The sequence below is a fragment of the Dromaius novaehollandiae genome, chromosome 2 (assembly GCF_036370855.1).
Source record: "Dromaius novaehollandiae isolate bDroNov1 chromosome 2, bDroNov1.hap1, whole genome shotgun sequence".
Classification (NCBI taxonomy): domain Eukaryota; kingdom Metazoa; phylum Chordata; class Aves; order Casuariiformes; family Dromaiidae; genus Dromaius; species Dromaius novaehollandiae.
The window spans coordinates 12,168,373-12,188,264 of record NC_088099.1 but is presented as its reverse complement, the minus strand read 5'-3'; the positions used below and the strand labels follow the sequence as shown (position 1 = coordinate 12,188,264).

Genomic DNA, 19,892 nt, shown 5'->3' with positions numbered 1-19,892 from the left:
GAAGTAGGTTAATGAAACAGATGCTGCCTTTTGTAAGCCTCTGTTAATACCTCTGAACAATTGCAAAATTACCAAATTAGTCATTCATTTGTTTGTTGTTATCTGTTTTGATGGGGAACTGCAAGAATTTATAAGCTTTGGTATTAGATCTTGCTATTAAAAGGGAAGCGATGTTTTGGAAATACTTTTAAAACGGTATGGAAACGGGCATGGCTCCTTACGCTGGGGTTGAGGGCATTGGGGAAGGGCTGGATTTGCACCCTGTAGCTGCGTTCACCAAACTGAAGGTAGATCCAAGGGCAGTTCCCCACTGTTCCCACATCCAGTCCTCCCGCTGCACCTTTGCTAACATTACTAACGCCAGTGTTGGCAGAGTGGACCATCGGCCCTCATTGGCTCCGTGAGTGTCCTGTAGTGTCTGTGCGTGCGTGTGCGTGTGTGCTGTACTGCATGGGGGCAGCCGCTCCATTCGTTGCTGTAACAAATGTAAAAAAACTAAACGTGAATTAATTAGTTTTTTTCAACTTGTTACAGCAGCGAATGGAGCTGCCGCGGTACGGTGTAGACTGCAACACAGTGAAGGAGCTGCGAGAAGAATGCTCCGCACTGCCAACATTGGTGTCTGTGACATCCGGGAAGCGGCCGCTAGAGAGCGAGCAGCCAGCACAGCAGGAAACCGGCCTCTCTTTTATTTTCGTTTTGGTGAGCACAATGAATGTATCTTTTCCAGTCCTTATCTGTCTGTAACTGTGCCTCATCTGAAAGCCTCTGGTAGAGGCCTACATCAATAAAATGGTCTAGGAACTGCCAGTGAAAACGTAAGAGAACTGAAGGACAACATCTAGAAGGCCGTTATCAACCTCTGTTTGCCTAAGAGTGAAGTGAGGGAAGGAGGAATAATCCTTGTTAGTGTAAGATGTGAACATGTTAATGTGTCTCTAGCTTCCATTGCATCGATATGATGGAAGAGGTTTCCCCCAGTAAGCTGGCAAGACACAGGAAGGCATGTGCTTCTAGTTCCCTTTTTGGCACTGACTTCTTAGAGAGCTCTGGACAGGTCCCACTGTTGAGCCCACCAGAATCATGCAGAAGCTGTAAAAATCTAAGCACCCCTACTTCTGCACTATTTCAAGTAGAAATCCCTGCCTGAGCTCAGCTCTCTTCCAAACCATTTGGAAGACCCACTTTTAGGAATGGGCGTTAGGCTGGTAGGAGCAGACTGGTGGAAGGACTTTCTGCAGTGATACTTGTCTGCAATGTGGACAAGTGGGCATGACCCAAGCCATGCCTACGCAGCTGAGTCCTTCAGTAGATATCCGTCCTGCCTTCTGGGGATGTCCTGTGACTGATGGCAGGCAGATAGCCTGTTCCTGGATTTGTAGCAAGGATTTATAGGCCTCCCAGACAACAGGTTTTCTCCTGCCAGCCATGTGGATGCACAGAGGATGTCACTCCCTTGCCTGTGTGTTTGTGCACCCTGCCACCAGGTAGTCCAGACATGGTGTAAGAGATGGCTAGATGGAAGATAAGATTTGCAGTTCTGTCACTACAAAATATACCTGTAAACATATGATACCCCTGATACACCCATCCCATCTCATTTTCAAACAGATTTGGTATTAAATTTAGAGAGTCCATATCAGATTCTGACTGTGCTGTTTGTCATTCTCCTTTTAATGTGGGGCTGCTCTAAGGTTCCCTCTGTCTGATGTGAATAACTTTTTCTGCCCCGGTTATATATTTTTGTAAGATAAGAATGATTAAATTCAAATGGCAATTTCAGGATTAGCAGAATTAATGATATAAAACCATTTAAGTGCTAAATGTAGGCAGTGGAAGGATTGAGTATATACATATGCATAAACACATACATACATTGATACATACCAGAGGTCTTTGTTGTGTTTCTTGGGATGCTATTGTTTTAGAAAAAGAGTAGCTGTTACTTTTAAGGAATGGATATAACCCTAATCCAAAAAGGGGGCCTGTGCAGCCATGTGGCTGATGCTCTTTCATGTGATGTGAGAGTTCACTCTTAGGCTCCCTATTTTTGACAGGAAAATCCCAGAGAGCAATATTGTCACATATGCTATGCAGCAAATGTGCATGAATCTGATACATGGGGGACTTGCTGGATCCACTGCACATCTGCAAGTTGATTCTGCAGTGCCTGCACACTAGGGTTGACATGTCCAGATGCTGCACAGACGGCACAGATGCGAAGGACATTTATGGTCTTCCAGCCAGGCTGTCCACCATCCAGAAATCGGGAACTGATATGCTGCATTTGGCGGTGTTAATGGGAGAAGGGATAGGGGAGCCCCCTTTGTCTTTTCCTGCTTTAACTTAGGGAGACAGAATTACAGCTTTGTTTCCTCAACACGCTTTCACCAGGATGTCAGCTTGTAGCTGGAGATGTTCCGTGCACAAAGTAATTTTTCTTTTCTTAACAAGTTCAGATATCAGATGTCTAAAAATAATAGTGAATCTGGACCTTTATGTCTGCATATGCATCCCAATTTGTCTTGTGCTGTGACCTTTCTTTTACTGCCTCTGTGGAGGAGGAGTCCTGACAGCCAATAGCTGAAAGAATAACCACTTAAACTGGCATTTATTTCAGAATAATTCTCTGAAGATTATCTTGATTAGATCAATCAGTCAGTTCTGGGTAAGATAACATGTGGACAGCTGGATGCGTGCTATTAAGAGGAACCCTTCTTGGAAGAAAAATAACTAAATTACCTGTATCCCTCGTAAGCTGTGTTTTTGCCCAATTTGCTTCCAGCATTTTGCCAGGAAATTTGATTATTCATTCACAGAACAGAGAGACAAAGTTGTTATCAATTAAGATTTGCTTCTAACAGTTTAGACACGAGTGGTTCATTCTCTCTTAATCAAGTGCTGTGACTACACTAGATTACTTTCCGTAATTTCCCATCACTGGTACCACCAGTGTACCTCCATTTGTAGCGTAACCATGTAGACCAGTCACCAGTGCTTTATTTATTATGGCTAATAAACCTGTGAGATGCAGTGTTTAAAAGGCACCCGCTGCTCCTTTCACAGGCCTCGAGACAGAAGGCTGCATCTCCCGCGGCTCGAGCCGCAACAACGCTAGGGAGGGGAGGAAATTTCAAGCTTTGTAGAGCAGAGAAGATAATAGGTTGCTGCAGAAGATCCCCTTACCTTATGAAGAAGTGATTTGCTGTAGAATTACTAGAACTAATTTCTATATCCTCTATTATTAACATACATATATTTGTATATATCTATAAATGTGTGCATACATTGGCACACTTATCTATGAGTATGTGTGCATACATTTGCTTTTGACTCTTACTGCTGCTAGCCCTTGGGGCTAGGAAAGTAAACTTGTCAATTATAATTTCATTTTCTCTTCCACAAACTAATACAATATTATTTGGATTGCAAAGAGTAGAAGGAAATGTTTAAACAAAGCTTGATTCTGGAATTGAAATAAAACTCACGTATTCACTCTATTAATAATAACTAGTATTCCTAAAACATCTGCCTTCTTAATTCTTAAAGACCTTAGCACAGGATAACCGTGGTGGGATACAAAGCATACATATAAGTTAAGAGTATGGATCTCACTGAAAGGCATATGCATTGCACGGCTCATGGACTTGTTTTTGAAAACATCATGGCCAGTTTCTACAGATAAGAAACTATGGCACACAGATGAGTGTTTAGTAGGTCTTGTTTCTAAGAAGTGTTTTTGGTTTTAGTTGGTTGGATGCCTTGCAGAGTCTGATTAAAAAGGGAAGTTCTGAAAGCACCTGAGAACAACCCCTTGGAGCCATCACTGAAACAGCTGGGCAACTGCTTTGCTTTTGCCATGCTGACTGAGAGCCCCTTTATTATTTTAAGCATTCTTCATTTTATAGTGTCACCTCTGTTTCCTGTCCTGCAATAAGACCTCGTAACATCAAACCCTGTTCAAACACAGAGCAAAAGGTATCTCCCCTCAAGGACTTCACATCATAATTATGAGACAAAAATGCATGGAAGAGAAAAAATGAGAATATAATGAAATCCATCAGTAATCACTTAGTAATGTGAGTACTGGTTTCAGCACTCAGCATGATGTGTGTTTTTGGGGGGACTTTTTTAGTACACACAGAGTCAAGAGTGTTTTTTAAGGATTTTGAAGGAGAACTTTAGTGAAATATCTGTCGCTGTTCATGGAGAGTATCTCTGAAGCATAAGCGAATAGCAGCAAATATGAAGGTGTTTGTCTAAAAATCTGACAAATGGGTGAGGGAAGATGGATCAGTCAGAGGTGAGCAGTGATGGGAAGAAAGGGAATATAGCACTGAGGGCTTTGAAATGGCCTTAAAAACGTTCATGTTACATCATGTTCTGATGTAACAGAGGAGAAGGAGCCAGTGGATGCATGTGAAGAGCTGGCTGACACTCTCAAAGTGAGAAACCGCTAGAATTCGCCATGCGGAGTGAGTAGGTCTGAGGCAAATTTGACAGCTGTTGAGAGCTGAAAGAAGGACATTGCACTACTTGCAGTGTGAGTTGACCCGCGCACTGGTGAATGTGTTAGCTAGGTGGAGAGATGGTCTTTTTCTACACGCTTTCCTATAAGAATCTTCAGATCTTACACTGACGCTGCAAGCCAGCCTAGAGAGAATTGAAATCAAAGGCGGCACGTGAATGGCGACAGTGGTGTGATGTCCACCATGGCTGGTGTGGTGGGAAGGAGAAAAGAATCCCACTTTAGCTATACTAAGCTTGAACTGAAGGCTTAATGCTTGCAAGGCAGTGCTAGAAGGCAAGGTCAAGATTTTAACTTGGACAGAAGAAGATAAATTTGGAGTAGGGAAGTGCATTGTTTGAAATCAGAACCAAGTACAGAAAGGAGTAAGCGTGACAGCTGGCCTGTGAAAGAAGGAAAGATTGTTAATTAAACATATCTGGTCAAAAATTCCATATCCTCCATATTTACCTAGCAAATAGTGGCTTGACTTTCCCGGCTATCTTTGGTTAGGAGTATTTTATTTTAAATCTCCTTTGGCTTTGGCTGATCCAGTTAATTTCTTACTTGGGTGTACAGCTGAGGGGAAGAGTGAAATGCCATACGATGCAGCAAGTACCATTGGGGTGCTGTGACATTTAACCTGTTTACAAAATACACACAGTCTTCATCACTCAGCTTTGCTTTTAAAGCAGAACCGGCAGTCATTGCATAGAAACTCAGCAAATAATTTGAACTGAATGTAAATACTGTTTTTTAAACTACACTGCAAGCACTACTTGCCTGTTCTCCCACTAGCCCCTGAAGTTGCTGGGTTTGTCCTATACCCCTGGGGTCCTATACTGTAGTTTAGTTTTAGAATAATAAATATAGCCCCTGTCTGAGAATGCCTTCTATTTCTTGTCGATTAGACATTTCAGCTTTTAAACATTTTTAGATTCAAAATTTTGACACAGTCATAGGAATAATAGATACATCAGAGCAACTTGTCAGTTGTCATTAAGGAAACAATTGTCCTCTGTTGGAGAGGGCAATGCAGCTCTTGCCACATTATCTGCGCTTAGCACTCCAATTTAACTACAGAAAGGAGCAATAAAGACTGGAAGGGAGGAACAAAGAGGTGATGGGGAAAAAAAGAAGGAAAGAGGTGAAGCCTGCTTCCAGCAGGCAGTTTTGTGTCTTCCATGCACTAAAATGAAACTAGCCAACCTGCTTGTTTAAAAAGCTTTCCTGTGGCTCTTCTGTTGGTAGATAGATACAGTAAAGATATACTCCAGCTTGCAGATTAAGATTTCTATATTGATATATCTGTATTAAGCTATCTGCCTGTGAACATGGTATTTAAACTCCCAATCCCATCTGAAGAGACACAGTTAATTCAGCTGCTGAAAGCTAGAGAGCTTTTGAGCTTATTCCAAAGCAGACACCTCCACTGGCCACCTGCATAGCTCTCCAGGCTTCACTGGGCTCACTTAGTTGCCTGAACATAGGCATCTAATACTCTTTAACATTTCCTAAGGCATTAGAGACATCTGCACGCAGCGGGCACATAATAAAACAGGGCTTAAAGGGGATGCATGCCCATCTGGTCAAGCCCGGTACCATACTCCACAACATCTGAAAGGACATTGGGCTCCTCCGTTTAGACTACTGAATCCTGCCCTAGGTTTCCATTGTTCATAATGGGAGCTTAGCTTAACACCTTCTTGTAAACACCTAAATATAGGTGTCTTAATCTGCAAGCTGAATCCCACATTAGCCGCATTAGATAAAAGAACTGGTACTTCTGCTAAGAGCATGGCTGTTTGCTCTGGTGCATCTGCTGCATCTTATGTGTAATGTGATGAGCATAATGCACTGATTTCTCATCCTTTTATATCAAATATCTGTGCTCCAAGTACGTGCTTCTAATATATATTTTGCTAAAATTCTTCATGACTGGTAACAAGTCATTGGTGCTTTTAAACTCCTGCTTTAGATGCAAGACAGGGGAGAACTCTTGCATTATTAAGAATGATGCTAGTTTGAGAGTGACTGTGATTGTGCCTGTCTACATGGCACTGGAGCGACAGTGACCGTTTTCTTTTATGAAAGCCATTTAATTCTCTACTGCCTCTTTAAATTTAGGAATTGATCCAGATATGAACTCTCTAAGCCTATTACGGCACCACTTCCACTGTTTCACAAATACATTTCAGTGAAGCTGCACTTGAATAAGCATTAGCACTTAATCACGGACCCGATGCATTGGCTGTGAAAGCTATCAAATTTTGGGGTTTAGTTATGTTCAGAAGTACAAGTGCAAAAAAGCTGCTTGTTACCGCACTGGTATTGCTGGAGCCTTCGTGGAGGTGAACAGTTCTGCTGTTAACACCACTTGGCCATTTATTGCAGCACTGCACTGGTTTCATGGCATTCGTTACTGTGTATGGCTTTCCCTCCCACCCAGTGGGAGCCAGCGCATGGAAAGCCCAGGTGAGACCGGGCTGCGCGGGCTGCTTCATACTCCAGCCCTTTCCGGAAGGAGCCATCGTGAGGTCCTTACTGCATCTCCAAAGCGAGCGTACGCTGTGTGTTTTCTCACGCAGAGGATCTTCGTGCTGCGAGAGGGCTCTGCACGCACGGTTGGTGTAGAGCATCTACCCTGGAGCGTACAGCAGCCCCGGCTGCCTTATGTGGCTCGGTGCTGTCAGAGAGCCACGTTCACGTGTCCTGCCCCGTGTTTGGGTGGGGGTTATTCGCTGTTACCACATTTATGGGAAAATGGGAAGCAAACCCATCAAATGATCTCCTGATCTCATAAAAGAGGAAGCTAATTTGATGCTCTCATTTACTTTGCCATGGCCTTAAATGTAGGACGTTAGGGCTCTCTCTTTACTCCCTTTACTAACTGTAAAAAGAAACTGCTTATCACTGATTTATATCAGCAGAAACTTAATTTAAACAAAACCAAATACAATGTAGGAGGGAGAAACATTAGTTAAAGTGATTGATTTTTAAGATTAGATGAGAAGTTTCTGTATCTGTAACGTGAGCAAGTAACACTAACATTGCTGTAGTGGACTGGAGGAGGGAAGAGCAGCTGTACAAAGTTTTATTTTCACAGTTTTACAGAGCGGTGACCGTGGTGTCACCTGGCCAGCTGCACTTGGTGCCGCGGCCTGCAGCCGTGGGGCTGCCGTGCCCTGGCTCTGCGGGGCCCTGGAAGAGGCCTCCAGCCACCGCGCGCTGCTGCGGAGCAGCGAGGAGGCGGCCGAGGCGCCTCGGAGCCATGTGTCCGGGGGAGGGAGCAGCCGGCGCCTTGCAGCTCCACCCAAAAGGTTGCCCTCCTATAGCAGGTCTTTGCTTGTAACTGATGATTTTCCTCGTATGCAATTTAATTCCCCCTCAATGGTTGTAAAACCCATTGCACGTGGTTTTGGTGTTGGAAGGATGCATTTAATCCCCTTTTTTCTTTATAATCAGGTTGTTGCACTTCAGTAGCAACACCTAAGTTATTTTCGCTTGTCCTTCTTCATGTGCCACCCGCCTGCACAAGAAATTTGTTGTGGCACTGCTTTCCCCACAAAACCGCCGTGACTCAGGAACAATTTGGGGGTGCGTTTTTTTATCGTTTTTTAGGATTTTTTTAAAATATATGTAATTTCCAGGAGGTATTTGATTACTGTACAACCAGACTGACAAAACAGCTGGTGACTGAGGGACAGTGGAGGTTAGAATCTCGTCCCGCCTGAAACGGGTGGTTAATCTTTTGAAAGTTTGACCAAAATCAGTTTTGTTTTTAACTCTGTATTACTGGTTCTCAGGGTGACCCAATGAGGAAAGAAAAATACTAAGTATGCAAAGGAGTAAAGAGTAAGAAAGAGTATAAAAGCTAGAGAGCAAGAGAAATTTCATAGTAGTATGGAGACAGAGCAGTTAAAGGAAGATATTTTATTTGAGTTAAGAATATGAATTAATAATCACAATCTATAAGAAAAGTTAAGGCTTCACTCTTAGTCTTTTATGTTTCTACCCAACGAGCTGCTTCTGCACAGGGTCGGAGCAGACGTGACATTTCTGAGGTTCCAGAGATTTAAGAGGCAGAAGCTGTGTTTTGAGTTCCCTTTCTGCATCACAAAGTAATAAGCGTACAATACCAACTGTTAAAAAGATGATTATCGTTTTTTAAAGAGTCCTTCAAAAGATAACTAGTGCTCATTGAAAGTCAACATTGCAGTTTTTGTTATTCTACTTTCTACATACAAATTTGTGTTTTCCCCAAAGCAAACTGTTAGCCCGTCCCAATAAGAAGGCATTGGATAGTTTGGAAATACTAATGGAAAGGTTTTTTTGTATTGTGTTTAAATAGGAAAATATGAACACCTTTCCAGGCATTGTTTTGTTGAATCCAGTTTCAATTCATTGGTCATTTGAATATTTAATTAATTATTGATCATTTAAATAATTTCATTAAAACTTTCCTACCATCAATCCTAAGTGCAAGAGGACTGTTTTGCTTCTGTCCCTATAGTTACGCAAAGTTTGTCATTACTTTTTAAAGGCAGAAAATAATAGAAAATAATGGATTTAGTGACTTCTGTTACTCTGTCCCTATGAATCACAGTGACTCTGTGCTGTATTAGAGCTACGTTGAATGCAGTACTTGCTGGGCTTGTTTAGCTAGGTGCTTCTGTGGAAAAGAACAGGGTAGTGTGTTTTGCCACTAAATATTACAGATTCAGGTTTGCTTTCTTCTCCCATTGTCTATTTGAATTTTCCTGCTTAAGTTTTTCACTTTACTGTTCTCTGGAAGTTGGGAAGTAATGCTGGTTTCTAGAACTGTGTATATACAACGCTGCTGTCATGCTATGAGTGTCTTTGAAGTTGCCTTCAAGAAAATACCTTAAAAAAAAAAATCCAAGAAAAAGGGATGAATACAAGGTTAAAAAAAGAGTGTTTGAATCTTAAGTATTGGATGTCTAGGCCTGGCACACTAAGATGCTGTAGGTATATATTATAAAGCTGAGGTATTTACATTATTTTGCTGGAGTATATTACTCTTTCAGACTGGTGGTGCAGCTATTGTTTACTTTCTGGCCCTTGATAACTGAAAATACCTACAGATATTATAGAGTTCCGTTCCCCCTTCTATAGCTTAATATTGTGTTTTCGCCGACTGGTATCATCAAGCCATGTGAGGTTTTATAGACACATACATAATACAAACTACCTAAGTCTTCTTAGGAATTGTTTATAATCAGTTGCCAGGAAAGCTTGAAGATCCACTGCAGTAATGTCCCACTTATTAGCACATTAAAATATTTCCTGAATACTACTTTTTGAAAGGTCACCTATATGAAAAAAACCACCAAAATTGCGGGTTGTATGCTCTTATTATGGTGTGTATCATGCTGGAAACAAGGTGTCTTAGGCAGAGGCAGGAATATAACCATACCAGTAGAGCTGACCAGAGGGAAGCACTGTTTAATCAATTGAAATTACTTGGTTTAGCAATTGAATATTTACTTTCTACTTTTAGTGTATGCTGAGCTCCTCCTCACTGAGAAGTTTCTGGAATACAGTCAGAATGAGCTTTTTTTTTTTTTTTTTAAATAATCCAGGGGTGGACCAGGCATTACCACAAGAACGTCGAACTCCTGTTACTCCGTCCTCTTCCTCTCGATATCACCGTCGCAGGTCCTCAGGGTCACGGGATGAGCGCTATAGATCGGGTAAGCAGAACTGACAGCCACAGAAATGAAATGATAAATAGAAATGACTGGTTCTCTTCTTTGCTTTTTAATACAATTTTGTTTAAACTCTTCTAATAACTGCACACGGGAAAGATCCATTGTAGGAATATAGAGACACTGTCCAAGCATGCAGAGGCATCATTAGAAAGCCAAAGCCAATTTGAGTTGAATCTGGTGAGGGTTGCAAAGGGCAACTAAGAAGGGCTTCTGTAATCACATCAGTAGAAAATGAAGGCTAGGAAAATGCGGGTCTGTTGCTGAGTGGGGCAGGGGACCCCGTGACAAAGGACACAAAAAATCAAGGTACTCAATGCCTTCTTTGCCTCAGTCTTTACTTGTAAGGTTTGCCTTCAAGAGTCCTAAGCCCTTGAGACCAAGGGGAAATCTGGAGCAAGGAAGACTTATCGTGGGTGGAGGAGGATCAGGTTAAGGAACATTTAAACAAATTGGAAATACACAAGTCCACGGGACCTGACAAGGTGCACCCATGAGTGCTAAGGGAACTGGCCAACGTCACAGAGAGGCCACTCTCCATTATCTTCGAAAAGTTCTGGGAATTGGAGGAGGTTCCAGAGGACTGGAAGAAAGCAAATGACACTCCTATCTTCAAGAAGGGCAAGGAGGAGGATGAGGGGAACTACAGGCTGGCTAGTCTCGCCTTGATCGCTGGGAAGGTGGTGGAGCAAATAATCTTGAAAGCCATTTTGAAATGTATGAAGGACAAGAAAGTGATTTGGAGTAGGTTGCAGGGATTTATGAAGGGGAAATTGTGCTTGACCAACCTGATCGTCTTCTACGATGAGATGACTGGCTTAGAGGATGAGGGGGGATGTATATGTATCTTGATTTTAGTAAGGCTTTGGGCACTGTCATCTGTAACATTATTATTGACAAATCATTGAATATGGACTAGATAAGTGGACAATGAGGTGGACTGAACCCTTGCTGAACTGCTGGACTCAGAGGGTTGTGATCAACTGGGGACCAGTCACTACTGGTGTACCCCAGGGGTCGATACTGGGTCCAATATTAACATCTTCATTAAAGACCTGGAAGGTGGGACAGAGTGCACCCTCAGCAGGTTTGCAGACAATACCAAACTGGAAGGAGTGGCTGATGCACCAAATTCAAAGGGGCCTCAACAGGCTGGAGAAATGGGCAAAGACAAATCTCATGAAGTTCAGCAAAGGGAAGTGCAGAGTCCTGCACCAGAGGAGGAATAAGTCAATGCACCAGTACAGCTTGGGGGCTGACCAGCTGGAAAGCAGCTTTGCAGAGAATGCCCTGGAGCAGCAAAGAAGGCCAGAAGTCCTTTCCAAACTCAACTATTCTGTGATTCTGTGAACACCCTGAATTTTATCTTACTGATTCTAATTTGGCAAATACCAGAAGAAAAATATTTAATTGGAACTATAGCAAGTTGGGAGCATGACTATGCCCTAAATAGAAGCACTGACAAAGAGAAGATAAAATTAATTTTAGAGCTGAACAAAAGGGTAAAATCTCATTTTCAGATGAATGGTATCCAAATCTCTTCATGATATTGCCCCAGATAGAACAAAATGGAGGAAGTGATTGGTTTATAAGCAAAAGAAAATTGACATTCTGAAACTTCTTTACTGCTTTTAAGGTGTAAAATGCATGTACTGCACCTTAACTGGATGAAGGATAGGTGTGCCTGGGTGCTGTTTCAACCACTACAGAGACTGCTACAGTATGAGCTCCCTTGTCAAATGACAGCCAGAGGCTGGTTTGTCTGCCACAGCCTCTCTTGCAGCTGCGGGGTCAGGGAGCTGTGGAGAGCAGCGCCCATGAAGCACCGTGACAGAGGAACCCTTGCAAGCGGGGAGTTATGAGCCAGGGGCTGATGGCTGTGGGGGTCGTGGAGGAGCCGACTGTGGAACTTCTGGATTGTGTTGGAGGAGAGAGACACATCTTGCTGGAACAGGCAGACGCATTGTGCTGACACAACTGGAAAATATTGTAGAGAACTCCTTACTAAACCTTTTGCAACATATCACTGTGTCATTCCATTAGTCAAAGAGCTTGCCAGTCCTATTTAAAGGAAAATGAAACAATAAATGTTGGCAAAGAAAATTAATGTATGTCCAGACCATTCTGATAAATTTGAAAACTCCTTTCTCCCCTCAGAAACCTCAGGTTCACACAGTAGATGCTGCCAGTTTTTCTTTGAATAGCAGTCATGTGATCTGCATAATAATTCCTTGACATACAAGCTTCTAGAAGCTGCTCTCACATTGCACTAAAAATTGTCTGATTTCTAGCCGGTGTTTTTAAATAGGTACAAATATTATTCTTGGAATTGTCTAGCTTATGGGCGTGCAACCCGTGGTCCTCACAACCCCAAGCCCTGACTCTTGTGAGCAGTTCTGTTAAGAACACTTGTATTTGACTGTGCACTGAAAGTGGTGTCCTTGAGCTATGCTTGCCATTTGTAAACTTAAGATTTTGAATCAGTTTGGGGATGAGGGGTAGGAGACATCATGCCCAACTTCCCTGTGTGTCTCTTCTGATACCCCAGGAGTGCTCTGAATTGCTGTTGCTGCTTCTTGATTTCACTTGCTGCTTGCTGCCTTAAAAGGAAGGCATGAGAAAATAATTTAATTAGTTCTTCTTAGGGAAGCAGTCTAGAGGGGAAAAACTGAAAGATTGTCTGCCTCTGTTATGTATGATCTATCAATCACTGTCAAAGTGCTGAATTCTGCCTCCAACTGACCCGTTCTTATGAGCCTTCCCCTACTGTTCATTCTCTCTTCGAACAGCACCTCGGTTTTTACGTGTTCAGAAACACACACTTGGGTACAGCGCTTCAAACTAAGCCATTACCCCTTTTTACCTCGTGCCTTCCAACTCTCCTTTGCTTTGGTGACTACAAGCCCTTCTCCACCATGGCTCACATGCTGATACCATCGCTTATCATGCTGATTGGTTTTGTCTCATTGTTGTGTGTGTGCTTGCGGGTGTGCAAAAGGCCTGCTTTTGTATCTGTGTATCCATTTATTGTCTTTATTCAAACAATCCCTGGCTTAGGGAATTTAAAATCTTATTCTGGATATGTTCCATGAATAGCACATAAGGTCCTGGCTTAGGAGTAGGGCTAAGCAATGTAGTAATATATATAAATAATAACTGCACAGATTGTGTTGATGAGAGGAAGAATATGGAAATCAGTGCAAAGGGTTGCTTGTTATTAGTGAAGGAGTCTCATCTTAGGAGAGTCAGGATTATGCTGTAAATTTTGATCTCCTTTGCTGGTCTGAAAATATCCTTCATGTTAAAACTGGAAAGCTTGACAGTATTGTTGGGGCTTAAGGCAGGGCTTTGCATTCCTACATTGATTGCTGTACAACGTGACGCCTAAGCAAAATAAGCCCCCGAGCTCTCCAACAAATTGGTTTGAACAGCTACCAAGTCTTCGTTCACTCAAAAAACTATAGCAAATGTCTGCAGAAGTAAATGTAAACTTGCATTTCAATTTTGAAAGTTTATCAAATAGATCATTGTTTTTAGATTTTACTTTTAGGAGCTTTGCTAAGATACAATGCAATATTCCTATTCTAAATTATGTTTTCCCCTTCTATATATTGTCCCTGTGAGATCAGAAGTCCATTTCTGTCTCGATCTTGTAAGTCATACTCTTTTACTGCAGGTTACGAAATTTTAAGTCAGATTTCTTCCTGGTTATCTTGTCTTCAGTTTCAGATTTGCTGCAGTTAGAAGCTTTTGTTTAGCTTGTTGTTTTGCAGTGCTTACTACTTCAGCATCTCTGCTCTGATCATAATACAATTATTAGACCCTTGCTGTTACCCAGTTTCAGTGCTTGTTATCATATTTGGCACATCTTCTTGGAAAAGACCCAAAACAAAATGAATGTGCAGTCTTTATCCAATAAGTAATTCACTTCTAGGAAAACATTTCCCTTCCTTAGTTTTTGCACAATTTATTTCAATTAACATCTGAAAACAAATCCTCTACTCCACCTCTGATCAAAGTCCTGTTCTGCCTCTCCTTTGTAAGGTTTTCCTAATTGGAAGCCTAACATCCTGAGAGTCATCCAGCTCTCCTTCCCTGCCTTTGCTTTTTACATAAATATAGATGTCAGCAAAGACTGTTTAATGAACTCTCTTTGGAGACTCAAAATCATTGCTGCCACTATTATCACCTTCAACTTATGCTCTTTTATTATGGAAAATGTCAGACTGTGACATTTTAAATCCCTACCTATTTTCTCACTCCAGTCTTTTTTATTATTATTATTTCATTAATGTTGTAAGAGAGTTTTTCAGCACTATAATTTTGAAAACCCAATTTTCAGGATTTTCATCTTCTAAATAAACTGACTTTGAGTTTGTGGAAAGAAATTTTTTTCCCAAATGTTTCTGGTACATTTTGCACATTTAAGATGATTAGATTTTAAAATTCAGCCTACACTGAGAATTTAGAATTCTTTAAAAACTGGAAAGGTGGAAAAATTCCTTGACTACTTTTTTTTATACAGGTAGTGATCCTGAAATCGTAATGATACAGAATGTTAGTTTCTACGATGATTTCTCAGATGTCTAAAGAAACAGGTAAATTCTGTAATGCGTTAACTGAATTAGTGCAGAGTTGAGCTGTATTATCTACCTTCTTATACAAATTTAGCAGCTAGGTTAGCTAATGTGAATGAGCAGTAGTTAATTCAAAAGGTCTTTGGGTTTGTTTACTACAAAGTATAAAAATTCTCTGAATCAGAAACAGGATTTGAAAAGGTTTGCCAAATGTCAATCATGGCCATGATTTTCTCTTAGCAGCTGCTGTTTCTTAGCCTGTGCCTATTCTACAACATTATCTGGGGGCTCAAGCTGACACTGAAGCCAAATGTTCGTGTAGGTTGGATCATTGACTTCTGCCAGGAGGCTTTTCAGGCCAGTGGCTTTTCAGGCAAGAAAACTCAGTCACAGAGAAAACTGGCTTGTCCTTGAGTTCTGCCTCTGTGTGCAGAGGAAATGTTGGCGTCTGTCTCGATCGGGCTCAAGTTACGTGATGCAGCAAAATCAAGCACAGATTTGAGTACAGAGTTAGTAATGGTCGTGTAGATGTAGCCGCAGCTGGAGATACAGCTTCATTTCTTTAATGCAATTTCAAAACTTGGTTTCTCAGCTACTTTTAGAAGTGGTAAATCCATGGCTTTGGTATGTTGCGCTGAGATAAGAACAACAGATAGGAATTACACAGCGGAGTAGACAGGTAGGTGACCTGAATGGCTTGACTTTCATGGTCTCGTCTGAGAGACCATGTCTAACTGAACTGTATGAACTCAGTAAGCTACCAGGTTTTATGGGGGATATTTGTTCTACATGCCAACTTTCTGGTCACTAGAGACTATTTATTTTCCAGTTTACTAGCATGCATCCAATTCTGCACCTGCTAACATTGAAATCCTTCATAGAAGGTCCAGAAGCTTCTGCCACCATTATTTAAAATACCATAGTATCAGTTGTCCTGCTTTTGGCAGAACAGTCTTACTGATCTGGTGCTTAAAACGGTGACCTGTGACCTATCCACAGTGAAGCTCTGAATTAATACTGCTACTGTAGTTTGACCCAGGGTCTGTGGTTTTCTGCTCTGGTTGTCTGCAGTAGAGCTGAGCTCTACTGCCACGTAAAGGCTGCAGCACAGTACAGCAGCGTCTGCTGCCGTGGCAATGCATCCCGAAATACCCCACGGGTAACCTGGGCAAATCCTCTGAGTCAGAAAACTTTTTTGATCACAGTGAAACCCCTTCAGATCTGTGTTTCCTAACCAGCCGTGGCCTCCAGGGTTCAAAGACTAACTCTCTTTCAGAGACGTTCAGCACCTATTTTAACTCAGCACCAGAGCCCTCAGACGGGTGTTCAACACTTGGAGAAATGAAGAATCAGGTCCTCAGAAACCTTCCTGTGGTCTTTAGATTATGGCAGAACAAAGAAACCTCAGTTCTCCATCCCAATCCTGAAAACTGGAGCAACTTCTCATGTGCCAGAACCTCTGTTTTACAGTTTCCACAGCTGAGTTGCTGCTTGTCAATAGAAAAAAAAAAAAAAAAAAAAAAAGGATTACTTAAGTACACACAAGCACACACTGATAAAAATAAACAAACTAAAGAATTCATCATTAAATGACAGACAACAATGTGTTCAAATGCACATGCATGTGTTAGGAATGATATAGTGCCTCTTGGCACTGTGATTTCTGCTATACGCTTCTCATCTGCAGGGCAGCATAGGGCTTGGGCCAAGTTTACTGAATCTCTTGTTTCTCAAGGGGTCTCTAAGAGGCCTTGAAGATGACCAGTATTCTGCATTGCCTGAAGTAAATGTAATGCTTAAGGAAAATACAGCCAGTGAGCTATGAGAACTGAGTTTTCCAGATGTCAGCAATGATGTGGGAAGTAGCAGCGTCAGTGAAACTGTATTGCCTTGCTATGTCTAAAGGTTCAGGCACACCCAGCTCGCTTGCAGCTCAGGCTCCCATGAAAAAAATGTTTTCACTTGGCTCAGCTTGTAGGTCCCTTTTTGCTGTTCTTCATCCCCAGGGTGGCTATCGTTGCCTTTTCCACTCTCCACAGAGGTTCGCAGAACTTACTGGCTCTGCATCTCGCTTGCAACATCCTTGTGCCTCATTTCTGAGGCCTCCTTCATTTGTTAAGAGCCATTAGCCTAGAGCAAAGAGCAGCAAATGAGAGCACATGTGCTACACCATGGACACAGCAAATGAGAGCACATGTGCTACACCATGGACACCACATGGACAGATCTTAAAAGGCACACAGTGGATGAGCATAGGACTGGGAGCTGAGGATTAGGGTATTTTAACGAAGACCATATGTGAGAGACAGCATCCCTCAGCTGACAGCGCAGAGGGAAGACACTGCTGGTAAGGTGGTCATGGTACCTTGACTCCTAGAAGGAGTATCTGCCTTCTCCCATGGACTCTTGACAAATTTCTTCCTGAACATTTGCCCTGCTGAAGATGAGAAAGAAAAACCGAGTCTGGTGCACCATTCTTGGACAGCTGCCAACCTCTGCCCCAGAGATTCCGCTGCTGGGGAGAACAGCTCATTTTCCAAGCTCACTCAGCCCTTCTTTTAAGAGACATCTTAATATAGGAGGTTTTTCGAGATACTGCCAAAACAAATGCATCCTAACTACAATTCTCTCCTGGCTCAAATTCCTGAGCCACCTTTCCCACACTGTGGTTCAGCAGGGAAAAGATAGAGCAGCTTGTGCTGAGTATGAGATCATTAAACTTCAAAACAAATCATCCCAAGATCGGTTTCAGGGTATTTGATATAAGGGAGCTAGCAATGAAAGAACATCCTCTGTAGACCCAAGTTCTGCAGGAGCTGGCATCAGACCCGAGGTAGTTGAGCTGCTCTGCTGTAACTACCTAGGTACAAGCTTTATCATGTAGTTGTTCTTATTTACCGTGAGCTAAGTGTGCGTACGAACTATAACAAGAGATGCTGACATGTTGCACGTTCACCACTTACCTCATGGTAATTTTAAAATATGTTGCTAGTTTGTATTTTGCATATGTTATGAAAAGACATTTTCATATCTCACTCTGGAATCTTTCCAGAACTTAGAAGGAAGAAATTAAAATAACAGACAAAGAGGAATTGCATTATGAGAATATCAGGATCTTAATGCATGGCAGGAGAAAGGTTGGAATGTCAAGATTTGAGGAATTATGTGTGTTGAACCACCATCATGTAACATTACTCCAGAGAATAAGGAGCAAGAAAAACAAGTGAAGGTACAAGAATTTACTATGTATCAAGACAAGAGTGTTTATAGGTTTTAAGGTGGTTTAAAAGTGCTCATCATAAAACAAAGGTTTTATTAACCCTTCAGGTCAGTGAGGGATACTTGGAAAAGTTAATCTGAAATCATTAACCTGGCTGTAGACACACTTACTCAGAAATTAATTCAACTCTGATTTGACTTAGCTTACTTACAAATTTACTTTAAACCTACAACTCAGTCAGTACAAAGAAAAAGTTGAAGAAAAACTTTTGCAAAGATGTAATTTATATGGCCGTGTCGTTGCTTTTGACCCAGCAGAAAACATTTTAGGGATAATTACAGAACTCTAGAGGAAAATTACTCAAATATCTCCAGAGAGGAACAAATAGAAAGTTGATTCACTTCAGATCACATAATAAGGGGGCCTGAGATGAAGTCACTATATGAAGCTTACTTCCAGATTGCATTACAAATGAGACAATAAATATATGGAGGGATGGAAATTATTAGTGGGAGGCCTGCATGTTTTGTGATTTCACTTATTATTAGAATTGATATAGTTTTAAATCTCAGAGTTTAGAGAAAAACAGTTTGAAATCAACTCTAACATAATATCTGAGGACTCCAAAATAAAGCAAAACTGTGCCTTTTGATAAAACTCTAGCAGTAGAGTCATGAAGAGTTCAGTCTCCAGTTTTTGTATCCTCTGTTTACATCGTATAATGTCTATGTTTTATAGTCCGTCTTTACAGCTTTCCCAGTTGTCTGTTTAGCCTTTACCTTCATTGCACCCAGTATTATGGAATATCACTACTGCCATCAAAAGCAAGAAATGATAGCAGTACTTTTCTTCTTTAGAATTAAGGCTTCTGAGTGCATGAGAACATGCAACATTCCTGTCTTCTTCATATGTGCACTGGAAGGTGGACAGCAGGACAGAGAGTGTGGTGCCCTGTATTTATTCAGCAGCAGCTAACTGATGGCACAGCGTTTTGCAGTGTGCATGGAGCTAGGTCTCCTGCTCCAGTGGAATTTGCTTGCTGCAGCATCCTCCAGAAGCCAGGCCTTCTTCTGCGACACATTTGTGGGAGTACAAATGTTAGGGTTTCTAAGGCACTGACATTTTGTTGTCATAAATTGTGCAGGTCCACAAAATTTGGGCCCAAATTCATGAAAAGTCAACAGAACTTCAGCTTGCATATCCATGTAATAGGTCACCATTTCCCAGGAAAACCTAAGGCCCAGTATGTGTAAGTGTAAGTATCCCAAAGACTGAAACTTACACACTTAAATTGTCTTTTTGAAATATTTATCTGTAAGCAACAGTTTCTTTCTGTTAGTAACTTCTATAACCCTCACATAAATGAGTAGCTTATGAGAGCAGATGTTCATACATTCAGTAGGGTATTCACTGTTTGTTGTGAATACCATATTTTAAAATTAATAGCACACCTGCTTGCAGCTGGAAAGAAATTAGGTGTCATACTGTTCAGGCTATGTGTTTTCCTATCTTAATGCCTAGAGATGTTGTAGAAGTATTTTGACACTACTTCATTGTAGCATCACCCACAGCAAAGGTCTGTTATTATATGGACTCACTTACTTTCACATTGCCAGAGGTGAGATGATTTTCGAAAGACTCATCTGTGTTGAATAAACACAGCAATTTTTATGAAATCACTTGCCCTGAAAATACAGTATCTGCCTGAATATACAGTCGGTACTGTCAGCCCAGGACAATCAAAAGACAAAGCCTAATTTTAATCTGTTCTGATGATATCGCATTTACCGGGTTTCACCCCATTTAGTATGTCCTGATTGCATTTCCAATAGATGTAGCTACTAAATTATCTCTAGTCA

The 19,892-nt window shown here is 41.5% G+C and overlaps 1 protein-coding gene across 11 annotated transcripts in view; it reads left to right on the top strand.

Annotated features, from left to right (window-relative positions):
- Positions 1 to 19,892, top strand: part of DIP2C (disco interacting protein 2 homolog C) — a 328,593-nt gene that overhangs the window by 182,886 nt on the left and 125,815 nt on the right. For 6 of the 11 annotated variants that reach the window (XM_064505770.1, XM_064505762.1, XM_064505763.1 and 3 more), the window contains exons 3-4: positions 535 to 702; positions 10,111 to 10,221. In XM_064505770.1, the coding sequence (XP_064361840.1) occupies positions 535 to 702; positions 10,111 to 10,221 (279 nt within the window). The remainder of the gene's footprint in view (positions 1 to 534; positions 703 to 10,110; positions 10,222 to 19,892) is intronic. The other 5 variants (XM_064505765.1, XM_064505764.1, XM_064505766.1 and 2 more) reach the window with 1 other exon arrangement.